Source organism: Equus quagga, chromosome 3 (genome assembly GCF_021613505.1).
Source record: "Equus quagga isolate Etosha38 chromosome 3, UCLA_HA_Equagga_1.0, whole genome shotgun sequence".
NCBI lineage: Eukaryota > Metazoa > Chordata > Mammalia > Perissodactyla > Equidae > Equus > Equus quagga.
This window is the reverse complement of record NC_060269.1, coordinates 91,709,213-91,731,362: the sequence shown is the minus strand read 5'-3', so window position 1 is coordinate 91,731,362 and position 22,150 is coordinate 91,709,213. Positions and strand designations below refer to the sequence as shown.

At 37.8% G+C, this 22,150-nt stretch overlaps 1 protein-coding gene across 1 annotated transcript in view; it reads right to left on the bottom strand.

Moving 5' to 3' along the window:
• The window catches only part of PRKG2 (protein kinase cGMP-dependent 2), an 87,901-nt gene that overhangs the window by 31,940 nt on the left and 33,811 nt on the right, over positions 1-22,150 (bottom strand). The window contains exons 6-11 of the mRNA XM_046657150.1: positions 15,564-15,641; positions 13,872-13,966; positions 10,896-10,964; positions 6,132-6,230; positions 4,363-4,516; positions 2,335-2,471 (exon numbers count right to left, since the gene is read on the bottom strand). Of these exons, the coding sequence (XP_046513106.1) occupies positions 2,335-2,471; positions 4,363-4,516; positions 6,132-6,230; positions 10,896-10,964; positions 13,872-13,966; positions 15,564-15,641 (632 nt within the window). The remainder of the gene's footprint in view (positions 1-2,334; positions 2,472-4,362; positions 4,517-6,131; positions 6,231-10,895; positions 10,965-13,871; positions 13,967-15,563; positions 15,642-22,150) is intronic.

Sequence of the window (22,150 nt, the reverse complement as noted above, 5' to 3'; positions counted from 1 at the left end):
TGATCTTTCCTCGAGCCTTGCTTTTGCTCATGTTGACCCCTTTACATAGACTGCCCTCCCTCTACCCACAGACTGAACTTCTTACTCTCAATTTTGCTGTAAAAGTGTTATTCATTCCTCAAGGCCAAGATCAGGGGCCACCTTCCTAATAAGGCAGCTCATTATCCTACCTACCAAATGTGGCCTCTCCTTCCTCCAAATACCCAGAGACTTCTGCAGATATCTCCTTTAGGATCTGCCTTGCATAACAGTTATTCATGTGCATGTCTTATGTCCTCTAGTTGGTCTCAGGAAAGTGAATCTGAGACAGAGATTTGAGCAGTAAGTTTAGTGAAGAGGGCACTTGGGAATAACACCCATGGGGAGGAGGGAAGCAGTGCTGGGCAGAGGGACAACTGGGCTATACTCTAGTTTCAACAAAACCCTCAGCTTCAAGGAGCTCTGCCATCATCGGATGCAGGAGAGACCTGGAGAGAGAGTATGATCGCGGGCAAGGTGGTTCTCTTCACTTTAGAGCAACAGCCAGAGAGGGACTGAGCTAAAGTCCTCAGCTGGCAACACCCTCAGAAGCTGGGGGAATGACAGCCTCAATCCTGACGTGGGACGCAGGCAGATACCATATTTCAACACTGACTGAAAGCAGGTTCTGGGTCTTAATCAAGAGACCTCCCTTTTCTCCCTAATACCACGCCCAGGCTACAGCCAACAGTAGAGCAGCCATATCATGTGCAGACGGCAAAAGTAATCTAGTAAAGTGGTTCAGTGTGTGCTCTGGAATCAAGCTGCCAAGGCCTGAATTGCTGATTGGCCATTTATTAGATATGCAACCTCAATTTTCTTACTGTTCTTGTTCAATAAGGATAATAACATTTACCTGATTGTTCTATTATGAAAATCAAATGAATATTTATATGACTATATATGAATATGAATACATACTCATTTGATTATATATTGATTATATATTGATGTATATTATTGATATATATTAAGGTAATATAGATAAAATAAATAAATATTATATATTCTATTACATATATAAGATATATATAAATATATTTTGGTTAGAAGAGTGCCTGGAACATGTTAATTTCTCAATAAATGTCATCATTAGTATTTATTCTTAACATTATTATTGCCCTACTATACACCAGGCATTTTGCAAAAAGTTGGAAAGGAGAAAATGAATAAAATCTAATCCATGCCCTCAAGTTGCTCATGACAGTTTTTTAACGGATGATTGACAAAAAAAAGGGGGGTGCATTCTGGGAACATGATTAATATAAAGAAAATTGGGTGACTCTATTGCCAGCATTGCCAGGGTTCAGACTTCCGTTTTTTTTTCTTTTTGAGGAAGATCAGCCCTGAGCTAACACCTGCTGCCAATCCTCCTCTTTTTGCTGAGGAAGACTGGCCCTGAGCTAATGTCCATGCCCATCTTCCTCTACTTTATATGTGGGACGCCTACCACAGCATGGCTTTTGCCAAGCAGTGCCATGTCCACAACTGGGATCCAAACCAGCGAACCCCAGGCTGCCGAAGCAGAACATGCACACTTAACCACTGCGCCACCGGGCCGGCCCCCAGACTTCTTTTTTAGTCTTAAAAAAAATGGGTCTGGGAATACGGATAGGCCGGAAAATTCTCTTAAGGCATTTGATCAAAAAGTATAAATGCTATTTATTATAGGGGCACTTTACATCACCCAGAAATCACTAATGCTACACTCTGGGGAATTGAGACATATATGAAAATACGTGAAAATCTATGTCTTAACTGGCCTACACCACTAACCCATGAATTCACAAGTAAAGAGAGCCATGGCCTACAATAACATATTTCTCTTCCAAACTCTGGTGATAGCTACAGAAAGAACAGTAACTATTAGGAGGTGGCTCTTTCGGCATCGAGGCACTGCTAGGACCATAGTCCGTTGCTCCTCAGCAGCCTACATGTGCCCAAATGCCACTTCTTGCAGAAATTCAACAGCAGCATACCCCCTGAGGGGTTTTGAATGAATTCTTGCTTCCCAAATTCTGCATTAGGTCTGGATTAAATAATCAGTTCAAATTATTCCACAATAATTTTATATTCTCTCTTTCTCTCTCTCTCTCTCTCTCACACACACACACACACACTTTCTTGAGATTTACTCAAGAATAAAAAAATCTGGACTCTTGCCTCTAGATCTCAAATTTCTCATATTTTATGTATTGTTGCTATGACTGGGATGGAGAATTCAGAGTGGGGCCTCCTCTTTCTCTTCTGTCCTCTTGCAAGGAAATACTCAGAAGAGCCTAAAACCCTAAATTCTGGGTGCCAATGTGCACTTACTTCACAATGAAGGGAGAACACAGCTCTTCCAGGATCCTCTTTTCTGAGTAGACGTGCTCCTGCTGCTTAGTGTCAACTATGTGCTTCTTCCTTATACACTTCATAGCAAAAGCGACATTCTCATTTTTTACCTTAACCTACGTAAGAAGAGAAAGATCCTTCAAAATTAACTTACTAGGAAAGAGTTACAACATCTACAAAAAATATGTTAACTAATGAGAGTTAAAATTCTTTCACATTTAAATAGCAAGTAAGCTTTTAACCACTTATCCCTCTGGGAACTGAGTTTTTTCAGTATACACACTTCTCTTTTGTTGTAATTTCCCAAAGAGCTTACATATCTGCAACACGGTTCTAAAACACTGGTATTGAAAGAAGAAAAAAACTCTAGTTAGAAGATTCAATGTTTAGAAATCGATTCAGTTTCAAGTGTGTGACATGAAAAACTGACCAGAATTGCCAAAAATTATTCTGTCTTTATATTCACTTCTTTGATTTTCAAAACATTAAATCAAGATCCATATCCGCACTATCCAATGTGACAGCCACCAGTCACATGAGGTTATTTAATTTTAAGTTAATTAAAATTAAAAGTTCAGTTTCTCAGTTGCACCAGCCACATTTCAAATTCTCACCAGCCATATTCAGCTAGTGGCTGCCCAATTGGACAACGTGGATACAGAACATTTCCATCAGAGCAGAAAGTTCTATTGGACACTCTGCTCTAGATGGACAAATAAAATTTTCCCTTAAAAGGAAACAAAAAATTTTAATAGGTAACTATTCAGATGGGCTTAAAACTCCATAAATAGACTATATTCGACAAGTAATGAAATTGTGCAGAAATGGCTGCACCCCATATTTTGCTCACATTTGCCACTAGTGCTGCCTGTGACTTTTAAATCAATGGTGGAATTATTGTTTCAATCATTATTATCTAACTATATAAGAAATAGAACTCAGCATTGTTAATTCAATCCTTTTGCCAAGATCCTTGATGAAAAATACCACTGCAGACGGATACTGCCCTTCTCTCTCCACATGGCAGAAGAAACATTACAAATACTCTTTGGCCTATTAAGAAACTGTTTCCTCCCCCCTCACCCATCCGAGATGAAGTACTGACTGTGAAGGGTACTAGCCAGAGTGTCCTGGAAGCATTTGAGATCTGCTCGTGCCCAGGGCCATCCAGCAGACGGAGGTGTCAGCTTAGTTCCCAGAGGCTAAGGTACAATGAATCATTAAAAATCCGCTAGGCAAAGACGGGCGTGGTAACTGCCAAGGGTTCAGAGTCATCTGTACCTGGTAAGGTCACAGATCTCCATTCTACAGTTTCCTCAGAGGACTTGATCTGACAGCACCACTCTGCTGCTCCTCTGAAGCTGGTGATAAAGCTCAGAGAGGTGGTGATGTGGAAGATGCAGCCGAAATCAGGCCATAAGTTCCCAGCTGTCCTGATCAACACTACAGGAGGCTGCTCTTCAGACATCCCTTGCATTCATCTTCTTTTTTTTTTCGATAGAAAATTCTGAGCAACCCAAAAATAGGATAATGAAGGCCTAATACAGATATGGCAGTGGCATTGTTTAAGAAACAGAACTATAATGTTAAAGATTTTGTTTCTATGACACTTCCACTGGACACATTCTTCTTTTCTTCAGTATATAGTTAGCATCATGAGTGTATGTATACACACATTTTGCTGTTAGGAAATACATTTTTTTTTTTATGTTTTACAGCTTTTGGGAATGCTTACTTGGTACATTCTCCAATAATTACTATCAAGAAAGAAATTCACAAGAGGATATGATGTAAAAAGCTTAAAATAGCAGCTATGTTATTACAAGTTACTAGCACAGACCTGCTACTATACAATATACAGAGTGAAAAGTGTACTTTCTCAATTTCAGTTCAAACCAACATTTAAGACAGCAATAACAATTCATACATTCCTCCAGGATACACTGGAATATAAAACAAAAAAAGTCAAAAGGCTTCTCTCAGATGCTTGAAACGTAAACCCCTTACAAGCTCAACTCTTCCGAACCCACCAACGCCCAGTGTTGCAATAATCTCAAGGTTCTGGAATGGGGACGATGAGGAAAATCTGGCCACCTTCTCCTTGAGCTGAATCATCTCCAGAGAGAGTGCTTTGGACAGCTTCCAGTTAGACATGGATCTCCTGCACAAGAGAAGTGAAATTTACATACACCCCTTAGTCAAGCAGGGGCTACACCACACATAAATTCCACTCTCACTGCAGTCCTATTTCTGCCAGTAATTACCGCTCATAATTTCCCCAAAAGCTATCTCAGCTTTTATAGGATCAGATTCAGTTATATCTAGGGAGAAAAGCAAGAGAATATACAAACAAAAACCTGAAACATGCACAGTAAGAAATAGACAAATGTCAACTGAATCCCTGAGAGGTAAAAATGGAATTGTCTCGTATTTAAAATATATCTCAATAAAGCAGTTAACATAAAAAGGGGGAGGGGGCTGGCCTGGTGGCATAGTGGTTAAGTTCGCACATTGAACTTTGGCAGCCCACGGTTCACAGGTTCAGATCCTGGGCATGGACCTACATGCCACTCATCAAGCCATGCTGTGGTGGCACCCCACATACAAAAATTAGAGGAAGATTAGCACAGATGTTAGCTCAGGGACAATCTTCCTCAAGCAAAAAGAGAAAAATTGGCAATAGATATTAGCTCAGGGCCAATCTTCCTCACCAAAAAATAAGGAAGAAGAAAAAGAAAGAGTCAGTGAGAGGAAATGAAACCAGAAAGTCATTTCCTTTGCTGCACATACAGTAGAATGCTACACTGATCTTTGCAGTGTTTTGATATTTTGTCACATCTTGAAGCTTTCCATGGCTGAACCAGAATAACTGGTTTTGTGCAACAGGACATATACATTTCTTACTTTCTGTCTACTGTTATTTGGAAATACTCATTTTTTTCTCTTAATTAAGGTTTGCTGCTCTGGATTATATATTCATAAATTGTTCTGACTACAAAAGGTCTTTGGCACAAAAATTGCAAATACATGCCTTGCAAAAAAAAAAAAAAATGAAGTCCTGACTGAATGCTCTAACTTAACTCAAATGTCAGTTTTCTAAAACTTTTGAGTCTTCAGCTTCGACAGTACCATCTGGTGAATATGTTCTTAATTATTCACTCTACAAAATGTTTTAGCAAAGGATTTTCAAATAATTTTAATTTTAAAAAGTAGATTTTTCTATTAAACAAAAATTTTTTCCTTAGTATTACTACATTTAGAGCACTATCCAACTCCTTCCTAGACACACACACACACACACACACACACACACACACACACACACACACACAGAGCCCTGGCCAAGAGCTCCCTTATATTTGGAAATCATTCTAACTCTACCCCTAGCTCTTTACCTGGAATCAGAATGAATGGGCTACCCTAGTGCGTGGCAATCCTGTTTGATTTCCATGGGCAAGAGCAGCTTCATTTCCGAATTAATGTCCTTTTCAGCTAAGTCACCAGGCAATGTAAAGAATTCCTTTCCCAAGGCCCCCTATCAGGAAATTTCTCCCTAACCTTACTGCTCATCGACCAAAGTAACGAGCTGACTACTTGTAGACTAAAATAACATCCATGCTAGTGGTAAGTGGTATCCTTTTTGTAGAACAATTTAAAAGAACACCGCCCCCCGCAAAAATTTTCTACTGATGGCACACTAAGAGTTACCGCATGGTAAGTCACAACACCATGTCCCCTTCATCATATCCCACTTAGGAAAATATTCCTCCACTTACTTCGCATGTCTTTTTTCATCATCGCGGTTCAGGTTTGCCACATACCCTTCAAGGTATTTTTGGAGTTCTTCAAAAGTCCCGACTGTTTGGTTGAATGTTCTAAAGGAGTAAAATAAAATAAAATAAAAAGCCCTGTGCTGACAGTTACCATTGCAACTTGACATTCTTCTTAAGCTTATAAAACACTATTTGTATGGTTATTAGCAGCTTTGTAAATTGTTTCTCAATAATTTATGTCACATTGAAGTTGCCATAATATGTAGAATAGTTATTAGAAGTTATATATAATTGATCCTTTGAGTTTATGAAAGCAAAGAGGCTATCAGTGAGAAGAGAATTGTGCAGTTTCCTGCCTTGCAATTCACATTTACCAACAATTGCTCCTTCTTTTTTTTTAAGAAGACAGGAGAAAGGAAATAGTCTACATAATCTGTTTACTGAATCACCAGGTTCATAGGTTACAGATTTTTCTAACTTTTCTTAATCAAATTAAGCTCTTTATTTCAAAAATTCAGAATAAAATTTACCTCTTCTTTGTCCCTAGATAATACTCCTCATTTCACATTCCTTCATAGTTAAACCCCAATTTTTACCTTAACTTCGTAGTGCTCTGTCGGAGGCTCAGCCAACATCTTCCCTTGATCTCCCTCACCCTTTAAGGCTCAGGTGTGTTGTGGACCCCATCTGATCTCCCCACCCCCAGCCCACTGTCTCTGGGAATTCTTACATACAGCACTGCTCAAGGAAAAAATAATCTTCCTTACCAATAAAACATACTTTCTTGATTAGTCTTCCAATGCTTCCCCACCCCAACACTGGACAATCTACCTTGATGTGTGATTTTTAGGGTAGTTCTCTTCCCTATTACAAAATAGTATCCTTCTAGAAACCATATTTTAATCATCCAGTAAATCTTAAGCATCTGGACACAGCAAAATGAAAGGAATGAAAATTTACCTCCAAATACCTGAAACTAATAAACCAGAGCCACATCCTTAGTACTGTTGCTACTTACTGCCTGCCTAGCCCTGAAGACCCCTACCCACGTTTAACTGACCACCAGTCTATACTTATGTTATTAAGCATATCTTAGATACTGTGCTGTGTATTTTCCATTTTCCCCTCCAGATCTACTCTCCACTCTTTTCCACCCTTCTCTGTGGACTGTCCTTTGTTGACTGCAGAATAGTGAGAAACAAAACAGTACTGCCATGGAATTTCAAGTTTCCAGTGATCGAAATTTTCAAGTAAAAAGGAAAGACTTCTTGTACTTTGCTTTGTTTTTACTTATTCCATACCTGGCCATTATTTTGCCTGCTATTAAACTAACTGAAGTATTGTTGTAAACAAATCTTATTTTTTAAATATAGGTGACACTACTGTCACAAGTCCCTAGACATTCTCCACAAACTAAAGTCAAGTTTAAACAACAACAACATTCTAGCTGTAACATTCAAACAGACTGTATTCATTCTGATGTTATCGCCTGAGGGGTAACTAATCAACTCCTGTGAGATTGTCCCAGCAACCAACAATGATAGAGATGTCCCAAATAATATTTCCCATTTGTTTAGAGCTATTGCCATTTTTCACAATTATTTCACACATTTTTATTACATTTTAAAAATAGGAAATATAGCTCAAACTTTAACTCTTCTTCTTGAAATGTATTCATCCTATGCATTTTTTTAAAAGGATGAATTAGGAAAGAAGAAATAAAGAGCCATAGGCTTTCAGTCACAATATTTCATTGCCAGGATGGTGCCCTTCACTCAGCCAAAATCTGGAGCACTTCCCATACGCCAAGGACTGTGTCAGATGCTGGCAGTGCAATGGCAGTGAGCAAGTAAATGTTTCTGTAATCATGAAGCTTACAGAAGAGTGGAAAGACAGATATTAAATAAAGCAATTAAACAAAGTATGAATAATGATATGATAAGGAGAGAGAGGGTGCTATGGGAGAATTATAACGGGATCTTAATCTAGTCTATAAGACACAGCTATGATGATCATCTAATTTATCATCCAAACATAATACTTTTCAGAGTGAAAGGGGGTGTTAATAATAAATACACTGGCATAGCCAGAACTGTCTGAGGAAATCCAGGCTGTAGGTCAACCTTGTCATACCTGATATTCAGCTTCTCACATCCATAAAATAAACCCACGTAACTTTTTATGTCTCGTTGTGCCTAACCCAAGATTTTGTATATTATTGAATCTCAACTATATACACGTAAACTAAACATTTTAAAATTATAAACTTCCAAATAATTTATAAAGTCTATAAAATCACTGCATCCTTTTCATGGATTAGGAATACATGAGATATTGGGCAAATATTTGGTTATGTGATTACAAGAAGAAATAGAGAAGGAGTTCTTCCTTTCTATCATATTTTTAACCCTAGCATTTTGGGGCAATTTATAAGATTTAACCCCACAGCTAATGCTATTCACTGCATGCATGTATTTTTAAGGAACTCAAACAATGCATTATCAGGACAATATTGTACAAACATATTTTCCATTTAAGAGCTGGCATCCAAAGATTACCTGTATCTGAACACACTTTGCACTTTCTAGCACTGTACCTTTGTTTTTAAGTTTTACTCCACCTGGAGTGACTTCTTGATTTCCTCTTTGCCTAGAAAACTCCTATTAATTTTTAAGCCTCGTTTTCTCACTTAAAAATAAAATAAAGCCTTGCAATTGTGATTGCTTCCCTTCCTGAACCCATGCTATGGGAGCCAAATGGCACAGTAGAAACAATGCGGAAAGGAATGGGGAGACCTGGGCTGTAGCAGTGCTCCAGCACAGATGGCACTGTTGGGGCAATTCATTAGCCGATCTGTGACTAACTTTTCCTATCTGTAAGGGAGAGATGAAAATAACTCAAAGTGATATTAAGAATTCCTGTTCTCTCTTTTTATGTAAGGATGTTTCATCTTGAAGAGTATCTGGCTGTTTGGGACTAATTATTTCTAATTTTCTTTTTACTAAAAAGCTGCCTGTTGGACCAGCAAAAAAGTCATGGTGTTGCAGCGTCAGTGCAAGTTTCTAACCAGTGGACCAGGCTACTAAGCAGAAGGCAGGAAGAACCCGGATGCATGTCTCACTCTGAATACATGGTCATTACTGACTGTAACTTTGGGAACAGCTGTCATTGCGTACCCCTCTGACCACGTGGCTTTTTCTGGTGGAATAACGATGGGCACCAAGGCATTTTTGCTGTTGTCCTAACTGGAGCACTAGCCCTGTGTGTAGTGAGCCAGAACTCACAGACAACGTTACACGGCGAAGACTGGAAGCAGGAAGGAGGGGCAGAAGGACCCAAGGCAGTACAGAGCCTTCAGTGATGAGGGACCAATAACCAGCACCTGGCTATACTGGATACTAAACCCTGAAATCCTTGTGCCTTTGAAACTTTAAGTCTCATGAGCATTGATCTTTACATACAAATAAAATCTGGCTTCTTAAAAAAAAGAGAGAATTACTGTTCTATGTGTGATGATGGATGTTAACTACACCTATTGTGGTGATCATTTCACAATATATACAAATATCAAATTATGTTGTACACCTGAAATATAAGGTTATGCATGTGTTAATGATATCTCAATAAAAAATAAATGAAAAAAGAAGTATTGTTAACTTTTTGGGCATGTTAATGTTATTGTGGGCTTGCATTATAAATAATACTTAGCTTTTAGAGATGCTACTAAAATTTATAGATGAAATAATTTTACATTTGGAAGTTCCTTGACAATAACGTGGGGAAGGCAAGGAGGGGTGGTGAAGTGGTATAGATAAGGCATTAATTGATAATTGTTGAACTTGCATTACAGGGTTCATAATACCATCCTATTTTTTAATATGGCTCAAATTTTCCATAATAAAAAGATTTTTTAAATCTTATAAAGTTCTTTCCAGCTCTAAATCTCTAAAGTTCTTCATTCAATAAATATTGTATTCAATTAGCAATCAATGACATTCTCCCTTGTGATACCTCTTGTCACTTTATTATTTTTTGTTAATATTTCATGAGTATGCCCTATTTCTTTGACTACACTATGACTTTTCTTAGACAATGGCCTAGCTTTGGTATATTTGAAATTTCGATTATTACATCTAGATTATCAATAAATATTCAACTGATTAATGAGAGATCCAAGTGGCCAGATTCAAATATAATTTGAAGTGAGTTAAGGACACAAAATGAGACTTATTCTAAAAAATAACCCAAGACATTTAAAGATTAATATTGACATACAACATTTGCAAATTACTAGAAATATTCAATTAAAACTTCTCTGGAAATATATATAGTTAATGAGCATCTCATATTTTGTCTGAGAGAGATAGGTTTTGTTTAAAAAATTTTTGGCTGCTTGTAGTATTTTAGAAATAAATCATGAAATTGTTCACTATATTGTGTTGGGAAAAAATCCATAAGAGTATATTACTAATAAGCTTATTTCTCTGGAAGAGGCAGAATTTAAATCAGTCTATTGCTGATATTTATGTACGAACTTTGCACACAAAATATTTAGCCTGCCAGCATCTGCCACTGCCACAGACAGATTCAGATCAGAAGGCCCAGTTCCTTCCCATGAATTTTAATAGAATGTACTCGCAGCTGAGGATTGGCCCGCATTTCCAAGTGATGATGAATGAGAAGACAGATGGGCTCCTGGAGTAACAGAAGGCCAACTCTTCAAAGGTGGCACTATCCTGCCTTCTCTGGCAACATCAGTATACTCACTCTCGATCTATAACCAGGCAGGCGACATCATTTTCTTCAGCTATGATGTTAGCTGATCTGACATCTTCACTGCAGACAAAAACAGGAAAGTCAATTTCCTACAGTTAGAAAACAGTTAAACCTTCCAAAGACTATGCTTTTTTTAACATCATAATTTATATTCCACCTCTTTCCAAAAAAAGGACTTGAAATGTGTCCCAATAAAGGTTATGTACACAAGGAATTTAGAGGAGAAGAAGAAAATTGCACTGGGAACATGGAGGAATCAGTGACTTCAGCTGTGTATGGAATCTCACTCTGCACTTGTCAGCCAAAACAAAATAGCTCTCATTGGGCTCACACAGGAATTGCTAATTAATAAGCAGGCAAAACGGAAATTAACTGATCAAAGACACTTACTTGAAAAATATTCAAGTAATTAATATATAATAAACCAATCAAGAATAAAACCCAAAGAAAGTGTTTTGGGTGCCATATCACTCAATGAATTAAATAATACTAAAATACCTTCATTCCATAGAATCTAAGATGTACATTTTCTATTAGAATCTCTGAAATCAGAGCATGTCTTACAATCGATAATGAGTCATTGTGTCATTAAGAGCATTGTCTTTCTTTCTCAGGAATACATAATATAATGATGCATCTTACAATCAATAACTTAAATACAATGAATTATGGCTTATGATCCAATGATGGTAAATTTAATTACCTAATGAATACCAATGGGTCAAGCATCAGGTAAAGTATTTCTTTAGACTGTTATTGATGTTAGTTTCCTCCCTCTGTTGGTTATGAACTAAAGACACTGAAAAAAGTTACACCCATATGGTACCCAGTGCTCTGAGATTCATTTAAGGTCAGCTGGAGCAGCAAGCATATTGAGACTGCTCTAAGCAACTTCATAAAAAATGGCATCACACAAAGTAGAGTTCTTTTATCTTCCTTCGTGATGGGACGGGGAAAACCCGGTCAGCCCACCTCTACCATTCCAAAGAAGTCCCCCATCCACATAGCTGGCATCCAGAGACCTTCTGACAAACCCGCAGTCCCTCCCAAGCTTATAGGGTCCTTGCTAGAAGGCATGAGTGAAAGCAGTTCAGCTTCATGGGCTTTTGAATTGGGAGCTGGGTAATTTGTACTGAACTTGCATGTTTGTAGATATCTATAGATATATAGCTATAGATATGATCTTGGATGTAGAGAAGTATAGCATCCTTTTCACTTGTCAGTGTCATCATTTTGACTAGGAATATTTTCTGCAAACACTTTATAAGTATTAGATGTTTACAAATACACATATGTTTCTTTCACAAGAACTGTAAGTGCCGTGGACTTATTTTTGCACATAAAATTCTGAAAGAACACCTGGGACTATTTAATGTCAAGTCATGGAAATATATAGAATATAAGGAACATTGAGTCACAGTCAGTGGCCCTAAAAAGCGACAGCATAAAAATGCACAAAACTGTAGAAATATTTGTATCCAGCTCTCCTTCACACTGATTTTAGCTTTATGCTTTCAAATGCTTAGGGGATTTGGGTGTCTATATTAAGTATAAATTCCCATGTTTCTCATGGGAAAACACTGTAACTGGCTAGCTGCAACATACAGCATAAATTATTTCAGACCCGGCAAAACCAGACAGCATATTTCCTTTCAAGAGTTATTTTGACTCTATAGCACATTTATAAAGTTCTCTGCACTTTCGAACTTTAGTTGTTTTGCTTGGAGGCATGAGAAAAATAATCTGTGAATGCTAAGAACAAATACATTGAAGTCTTGAATAATGATATTACATGATTACATTGCATGAGTGTATTCTATTTTGCCACAAACAAACAAAGAACAATTTCCCCATTATTGAAATAAATTCATTACCACCTAGAAAATGGAAAGTAAAATTCAACTTGTCTTTAAATTTCATTTTTGAATTGTTTAGTAATAGCTGTAACTTACAAAGTTTAAATACTTGGATTTTCTTTTTTAAAAAAAGAACTCCATGATTTTTAAATAATGAAATTTGTCTTCAGATATGAATTTATGAAGACCTTTTCTTTGCTCTGTACTTATGTAATCCTGACATACAAATCAGCAGAACTAGGCTTCCCAGACAAAAGGTAGGAGGAAGATAAATGAACAGAAATACCACTCCTTTTTATAAGCATAAATCTGAAACAAAATCATTTAGTAATAACATACATTTTTATAGATTTCTTAACTAATTTCAAGTATGCATTTAAAAATATATATAACTCCAAAAAGTATGTTACTCAAACTTTAACTTGATCTTTTATAAAGTTATTAATATTTAAGAAAATGTATGTCTTCAGACTTAAGGTTGTTTTCTGAGTTCCAGGAAGAACAAAGTATCTCCTGAGCCATTTGATTAATTTTTATAAATATTTCTTCTATAAGTTAGATCAACAGTAAGTAGACTCATATCTCAAAAGACCTAAGGTTCAGGTAGAAATTTCAAATACACTATTTTGAGTTGTTTCTGAGCTGATAAAAATTCTTAAGAAAATATTACCTTTGGCATGATGATTTAAAAACACACAAACTATGTAAAGTCATTTATTTGACAATTTTTTTAAAAGGAGGAAGAGAGGGCAATATTTCAAACCTTGGAAATATAAAAACTCATTCTTAAGGGAAGATTATAATTTTCACTTCTGTAATCTCTTTCTCTTTTTTAAACTAAAAGAGACTTTTTTAAACTAAAAATTCTAATAGAACTCCAATTTTATTTTCACTAGCAAACTGAAGACTTTCCGATTTATTTCCTGTGCAAAATTAGCATACTTCTTTGCTGCATAATACTGAAGTTTTTTAGAAGTCAGGTTAAAATTTTTGTTTAATTCCTGGACTGCCATTAGTTTGGTAGCTTAATTTAACAACTCTAAATCAGTAGTTGCATACACAAAAGAGTCAAAGAATTATTTAAGTATGGTATATAAATTCACAGATTCACCTGATAAGAGCTTTTTCTCCAAAGTATTCTCCTTTCTGCAGTGTTTTTATCAGTTGTGGTTGATCGTGGCCCTCTGTACTCTGGGTGACTTTTACCTAAACGATGTCAAACAATTAAAAGCAGAGAGAGAAAAGAAAAGGAGAATCTGAACATATATCCATTCAAGCAGATCCTCCAGATCTCTATAAACTTGACTGAATAAGGAAAAAAAGACAAGTCTTTGCTTAAATTTTGCCAAAGTTAGGACAATCTAACCACAGTCTGCTCTGGATGGACTGAGAAATCCTGTGATTTAACACAGTCAAATGACTCCACCCTCTCTAAGAGGAAGATTCTCCATTTAAACCCCACCTCCCAAAGCTAAAAATTTTATGTGAATCCAGTGACTCCTTCCTAGGGATTCTCAAAGCACGTAATAATGGTCCTGTGGGAACTTTATTTCAAAAAGCCAAACAGAAATGACAAATGAAGAATAAGACTGAGTATGAGGAGTTCTGAATCTGGTATCCACCACGGACTCACTGAATCCTGGGGATCCTCTAAAACTGAACAAAAAATGTGGATACGGAGAAGGGTCCACAGCTTTCATGTGTGTCTCAACGTGATCCACGGCCCAGGAAGGTTTACGAACCCACATGGCAGAGCCAAACAAAAACTTCACCATTGTTTGTGGCTAGAATTATTCCAATTCAACATAGTAACAAGGGTTGCTTCATGCTGATTAGAAATTCTGATTACCATTTATCTAAATTTCAATGAACTAAAATTTAAAAAAATAAATACATGCAATTTGTTTATTAGGCAGAATTCTTTCAAAGCATGGGGTCCAGGCTGGGGAGAAATGATAAAAAGCGTTTCTGAGTGTTGAAGAGTTTCTGAGGTTTGAAACTATTTTGTTAATTTTTTTCCTTTACTGGGGGCCCAGTTCAAAGTTCAACCATAAACCAGTTTACCGAGGGCAGTGCCTGACTCTCTGATGATAAACTCTTCCGTGGAAGAAAGGACATTTGTGAAAGTCCGACAGTTTATAGACACACGTGCTCAAGTCTACTCTTTCCTGCAGAATTTCACAAATGCTTTTCTTCTCTGAGGAGCATTGTTAAGAGTCAACATAGGAGCGACTGGCAACACGTTACCCACCCAACATCTAGGTAAAGATCTATTGCATATATTAGTATAAAACCTTCATCAGCATCTAAATCAACTTGAGCTATTGTATGAAACAAAGTTCTGAGCCATATCGTTCTACAGCTTGATGTCTGGACACTGCTATCCTCAAATGCCAAGGTCATTCTCCTCTACCTGCTGCTCGTCATATCTGTTCGACAGAAAAATGTTCCAGCCCTCATCTAGGACCCTTGGGCTGACTGAGAATCACACCCTCACAGCTAGAAAAAACCTTAGAAATCATCCAGTCACTTTATACACAATGAGACAAGGTCCAAAGAAAGTCAAGTGACCTGCCTAAGGTCACCAAGAAGTTACTGTCTCAGCTGGAACCCATCACAAGTGTTCTGTGCCGCCAAACCCAGCATTCAGACCAAACCCCATAGGACTCTTCTGGGAAAAATCTCCTTCACCAGTCACCGAAGAAGACCTCTTAGGATGCGATGCAGAGCACCGCTGTGTTGATGGCAAACTGACTTGAAAAAACTTTTGATTTACGTGAAGTAAGCTTTAACTAATATTTACCTTTCCTTTTGCTAAAATGAAAAAGGTACTTCCTTCCTCGCCCTCTCTAATAATGTAATCTCCTTTGTCATAGTATTCCTGTTGGGATGAGAGAAAAAGAAAAGGTTAGATCCCGTGAGGACATACAGATGAAGATATAAGGAAATAGAACAGCTTGTGTCTCTGAAATCAGCATTCCACACCTGTTTCTTTTATTTTTTTCCTTATTATAACTGTAATCTTTTTTTTAACATTGCAGTGGTAAACTGTGAAAAAGTAAGGATACTGTGGATTTATCTGAATTTATGTTTATCTTTCACAGAAAAAATTCCCCCGGAATACTGAATTTCAGGCATGGACATTGAAGACATGAAGAGAAAGGAGAGCAAGGCAATCACCACTGATACACGGGTCAGCTTCCACCTAAATAATCGAAATATAAACCATTTCATGATCTGCAACAGTCTGAACTAGGTCTAGAGTTTAGAAAAAGAACAAATAATTATCTAACAAATTGAAAATACTACCCTCAATGGATATTAGGAACATCAGCCCCAATTTCTAATCCCTTGAAGAGCAGCTGCTTAGAAAATTCTACACACACAGTAAATAGCTCTTTCATATGGATTCTCTCCAAAGATTTATCATCACAAAGATTGACATTGGAACTTTTTACATATAAATTCTATTCTTCAATGTAGGTTTATCCTCATGAAATCTCAAATTGTCACGTCTTTCTTTCTTGCCCTCATATGTGTGTGTGTGATCAGAGAATTCTTGGCCAGAGAAAATTCATTCACCTGTCAGACCAAAAGAGCAATTCAGTCTCTTAGAAAACAAAACATGGATTAAACTGTCCACTTGTACTTGGCTTTAATTTGATATTGTCTCAAAGTCATAGAACTAAAATAGATCTCTTAATTATTTATACAAACAAAAATGGGCTTGTTTAATTTTTTAAGAGGTCCTAATTAACAACATAATAGCTCTCTCTTGTTTTTCTTTTAGGCTTGAAAATAAAATCCAAACAAAACTACTTTTGTATCTGCTATATTTCAATATCATTTTGGTCATTTACTCTTAAAACCTATTTATATTTATGGAATAAATATTACTCCTAATACTAACAAACATATCTTTTACTTAAATAGCACGATTTACATTTTACAAGACATTTCAACATTTCAGGGAAGGAAACAAAATATCTTAGGGCTAAAGTCCTTTGAAGCCAAAGAGATCTATATTCAAATCCCAGTTCTGCTTGGAATTTCACTTCCACCAATTCATAAAATTCACATACGAACATTCACCTTCAAAGGATTTAGAGAAGAGAAGCACATTAGTTTTCTACTGCTGCTGTAACAAATAACCACACAGCACGTGGCTTAATAACAATACCCATTTATTATTTCCCAGTTTCTTTGGGTCAGAGTCCAGGTACAACATGGCTCAACTAGACTTCTCTGCAGAGGGTCTCTCAAGACTGAACTCAAGGTGAGTAGGGCTGTGTTCCTTTCTTGAGGCTCAGGGGAAATATCTGCTTTCAAGCTCATTCAGGTTGTCAGCAGAATTCAGTTCCTCACGGTTGTAGGATAAGGTCCCATTTCCATGCTGGCTGTCAGCCAGGGGCTGCCCCTTAGCTCCCAGAAACCAGAGACCTCTCTCTGGTCCTTGCACAGAGACCCCTAAGTTTCAGAACCAGTAATGGCACATCTTCTTATGTGAGAAGAAATTCTTTTTACATTTGGAATCTCTCTGACTTCCAATTCTGCTGCATCTCTCTGGCTCCAGCCAAAGAAAATTCTCTGCTTTTAAGGGCTCATCTAATTATACTCAGCCCACCACAATAATCCAGGATAATCTCCCAACTTTAAGGTCCTGAACCTTAATTGCATCTGCAAAGTCCCTTTTGCCATGTAACATAATATATTTACACATTCCAGGGATTGGGGTTTGGACATTTTTTGGGGGGTCCATTCTGCCTATCACAATAAGCCAATTAAAGACATTGTTTTTTGATGAATTAAAAGCATCTAAAACATAGTGAGCCTTCAATTAGTGATTGCCATGTTAAGGAGGAGCATCATGGTTTGCTTAGCTGGTACTTCAATCCTCTACACCTCAGTTTCCTTTTCCGTAAAAATTAAGATGATATGACCTAAGGACAGTGTCAGGATGGCAGCGTAAGCAGACTCCGAACTAACCTCCTCCCACAGACACAACAAATTTACAAATACTGTTGGAACAAGTACCCCTGAGAGAGAACTGAAAACTGGATAAACAGAATCCCCGCAACAAGGGACAGTGGTTACTGAGGTGGAAGAGGCAGAAATTCCTTTCTGGAGAGAAAAAACATCACCATCATGAGCCACATTGCTTCACAGCCAGCTGGGAGCAATCCTAAGATACAAAGCCTTCCCTGGAGGAGTGGGGCATCTGAGTGGGAGAGCATTACAGCTATAAGTAGCTTTTGGACTCAGCACAATCAAGACAAGTGTCATAATGTCTGGCTTTGCTGGCTACTAACAACAACGGGGAATACCCCCAGAAAAGCTATCTAACATAAGGAAAAAAAAAAGCCTGCTCTTAAAGGGCCCATGCACAAATTCACTCATTTCAGAAAGCAACTTAAAAAAAAAAACAGAAACAAAGGTACACAATCCTTTGCTGTAAAAGAGATTCACCTGATAGGCTCTGGGTGCATCTCAGTGAGAGATGAGACCTCTCCAGGGACTGAGACATTGGTGGCAGCCATTATTGTGACCTAGTACAGGTGTGCTCACACAGACGATGGCAGATGCCATTAGAACTTTTCCCTTGGCCTCTTAGCCCAGGAATCTGCCCTACCCACTAGAGCACCAATTAAACCCAGCTCAGCCAGGACAAGCAGCCCACCCGAGTGACCAGCCCCACCCAACAGCAAACCCTGGGCCTGCATAGGCCAGGAGCCTGGAACCTCTGCAGCCAGGCCAGTGGCTCTGCCTCTGTGGGGCAGGCCTGACCTGGTGGAGTGTGTGGGGACTCTACAGCAGGGATGCAGGGATGGTTCAACATCCACAAATCTATTGATGTGACACATCACATTAACAAAATGAAGAATAAAAATCACATGATCATCTCAATAGATGCAGAGGAAGCATTGGACAAGATACAGCACCCATTTACAATAAAAACTCTGAATAAAATGGGTATAGAAGGAAAGTACTGCAACATAATAAAGGCCATATATGACAAATCCACAGCTAATATAATTATAAATGTAGAAAAACTGAAAGCTATCCCTCTAAGAACAGGAAACAGACAAGGATGCCCACTTTCACTGCTCTTATTTAACAGAGCATCAGAAGTGCTAGCCAGAGCAAGCAGGAAAGAAAAAGAAATAAAAAGGATCCAAATTGGAAAGGAGGAAGTGAAACTGTCACTATTTGCAGACAACATGATTTCATATATAGAAAACCCTAAAGAATCCATCAAAAAGCTTCCAGAAATAATAAATGAATATGGTAAAGTTGTAGGATACAAAATCAACATACAAAAATCAGTTGTGTTTCTATACACTAACAACAAAGTAGCAGAAAGAGAAATTAAGAATATAATCCCATTTACAACTGCAACAAAAAGAATAAAATAGCTAAGAATAAACTTAACCAAAGAGGTGAAAGATCTCTACACTGAAAACTATAAAACACTGTTGAAAGAAATTGAAGACACAAAGAAATGGAAAGATATTCCATGCTCTTGGATTGAAAGAATGAACATAGTTAAAATGTCCATACTTCCTAAAGCAATCTACAGATTCTATGCAATCCTTATCAAAGTTCCAATGACATTTTTCACAGAAATAGACCAAAGAATACTAAAATATATATAGAACAACAAAGACCCTGAATAGCCAAAGGAATCTTGAGAAAAAAAGAACAAAGCTGGATGTATCATACTCCCTGATTTCAAAATATACTGCAAAGCTATAGTAACCCAAACAGCATATGTGGTACTGGCACAAAAACAGACACACAGATCAATGGAACAGAATCGAGAGCCCAGAAACAAACCCACACACCTATGGACAGCTAATTTTCTACAAGGAAGCCAAGAACATACAATGGAGAAAGGAAAGTCTCTTCAATAAATGGTGTTGGGAAAATTGGACAGCCGCATGCAAAAGAATGAAAGTAGACCATTATCTTACACCATACACAAAAATTAACTCAAAATGGATTAAAGACTTGAATGTAAGACCTGGAACCATTAAACTTCTAGAAGAAAATATAGGCAGTACATTCTTTGACATCAGTCCTAGCAGCATATTTTCAAGTACCGTGTCTGACCAGGCAAGGGAAACAAAAGAAAAAATAAACAAATGGGGTTACATCAAACTAAAAGCTTCTGCACAGCAAAGGAAACCACCAACAAAAGGAAAAGACAACCTAACAACTGGGAGAAGATTTTGCAAACCATATATCTGATAAGGGGTTAATATCCAAAATATATAACAAACACATACATCTCAACAACAAAAAACTAAAAACCCAATTAAAAATGAGCAAAAGATCTGAACAGACATTTTTCCAAAGAAGATATACAGATGGCAAACAGGCATGTGAAAAGATATTCAACATCACTAACTATCAGGGAAACATAAATCAAAACTACAATGAGATATCCCCTCACTGCCTATCAGAATGGCTATAATTAACAAGACAGGAAACAAAAAGTGTTGGAGAGGATGTGGAGAAAAGGGAACTCTCATACACTGCTGGTGGGAGTGCAAATGGGTGCAGCCACTATGCAAAACAGTACGGAGATTCCTCAAAAAATTAAGAATAGAATTGCCATACGATCCAGCTATTCCACTGCTGAGTATTCACCCAAAGAACATGAAAACACGAATGCATAAAGATACATGCATCCTTATGTGCACTGCAGCATTAGTCATAATAGGCAAGACTTGGAAGCAACCTAGGTGCCTGCGAAGGGATAAATGGATAAAGAAGATGTGGTACACATACGCAACAGAATATTACTCAGCCACAAAAAAAGATGAAATCTGGCCATTTGTGACAACATGGATGGACCTTGAGGGTATTATGCTAAGCAAAATAAGTCAGAGGGAGAAAGTCAAATACCGTATGATCTCACTCATAAATAGAAGATAAAAACAAGAAACAATCACAAAGAGACAGAGATTGGAGTGGTGGTTACCAGAAGGGAAGGGCAAAGGGAGGAAGGCAAAAGGGGTGATTCAGTACGTGTGTGGTGATGGATTGTAATTAGTCTTTGGATGGTGAACATGATGTAATCCACAGAGAAACTGAAATATAGTGATGTACACCTGAAATTTATATGACGTTATAAACCAATGTTACCACAATAATAATAATAAAAAAAGATAATATGACCTACCATACCCATAACGTTGTTTGAGGACTAGGTGAGATAGTGTATCTAAAGCACCTGGTGGCATGTTTGGTACACACTGGGCACCTGGTGACTGTTAATTCCTGTGAAAGAGGCTGTGAGCTGGTCATCAATGTCTTCCACAGTGACCTGCACTATCCATCCTCCCTGCTGTTAACTATGGCCATGTGATGAACTGGCAGCTAAAAGAACCTGAGCAGAAGAGATGTGTGCCACCTCCCCAGGCCCATGAACCATTTCAGGGATGTGACTTCATACTTTTCCCCCAATTGTAATGGCACAGCCCAGAGAGGTTTTGCGGGACAGCCCATGTGGAAAACGACAGAGTAGCCATCAGCTTGGCTTCCTGAATGAATCTTTGGAGCCAACAGGGACCACCCTCCCTGGACTGTTATATAAGCAAGAGACAAAATTCTATTTTATTTGGAAGATGATATTTTGAGTTTTTGGCAACACAGTTTGCATACTCCAACTCTTTATTCTTTCTCATTTTAGCTTTATCACAAACTTTCATGGTATACAAGCTCAATTTTACAGTTGAGATGACTATGACCCTTAGAGGTTAAGCGAGTGACCACGACACTGCAGTCCAGTTTTCTTCATTACGTAGCTAACGTTCTTCTCTTTTCTAAAGCTGCTGGTGCCATGTTAGATGTTCCTGCTTCAGTCTGCTCTCCTGTCTCTCCTGCTCCCATCTCATCTCAGTCCCCATTACCCACATGGAGCAGAAGGAACAGGAGAATTTTTGAAGTGCTGGTAGGCTGCTCTTTAGTTATTATAAAGTCTCTGGTGTGTGTGGATGTGCAGCTTTAAGTCCTGTCAGCCAGATAAATTAAAACGGAGAAGCTTGAAAGGAAACACTGAGAAAGAGCTTTGTTGTTTCCTAAGGGGCAACCTTCCTAGTGGTATTTTTCCCAGGGATAATTCTTTGTCACCCAAAACCACAGGAGGAAGATAAATAATACCTCCCAGTGTGTTGACAGTAACTTCATAGATCAGGACAGGCTGTGGATGTAGGTCAGACCAAAAATATATAGTGGCAAGTACTGGCTATGATGCTAGACTGGCCAATGTTTGTCAACTGGGGAGTGCAGCCAGTCTAGCCAGGGTGGTCACCAAGACCAAAAAGAGAAATGCAAACAGTGTCGTTATTGCCCTGTGGTTACACTGCAAAGGGGTCCCTTGGAGGA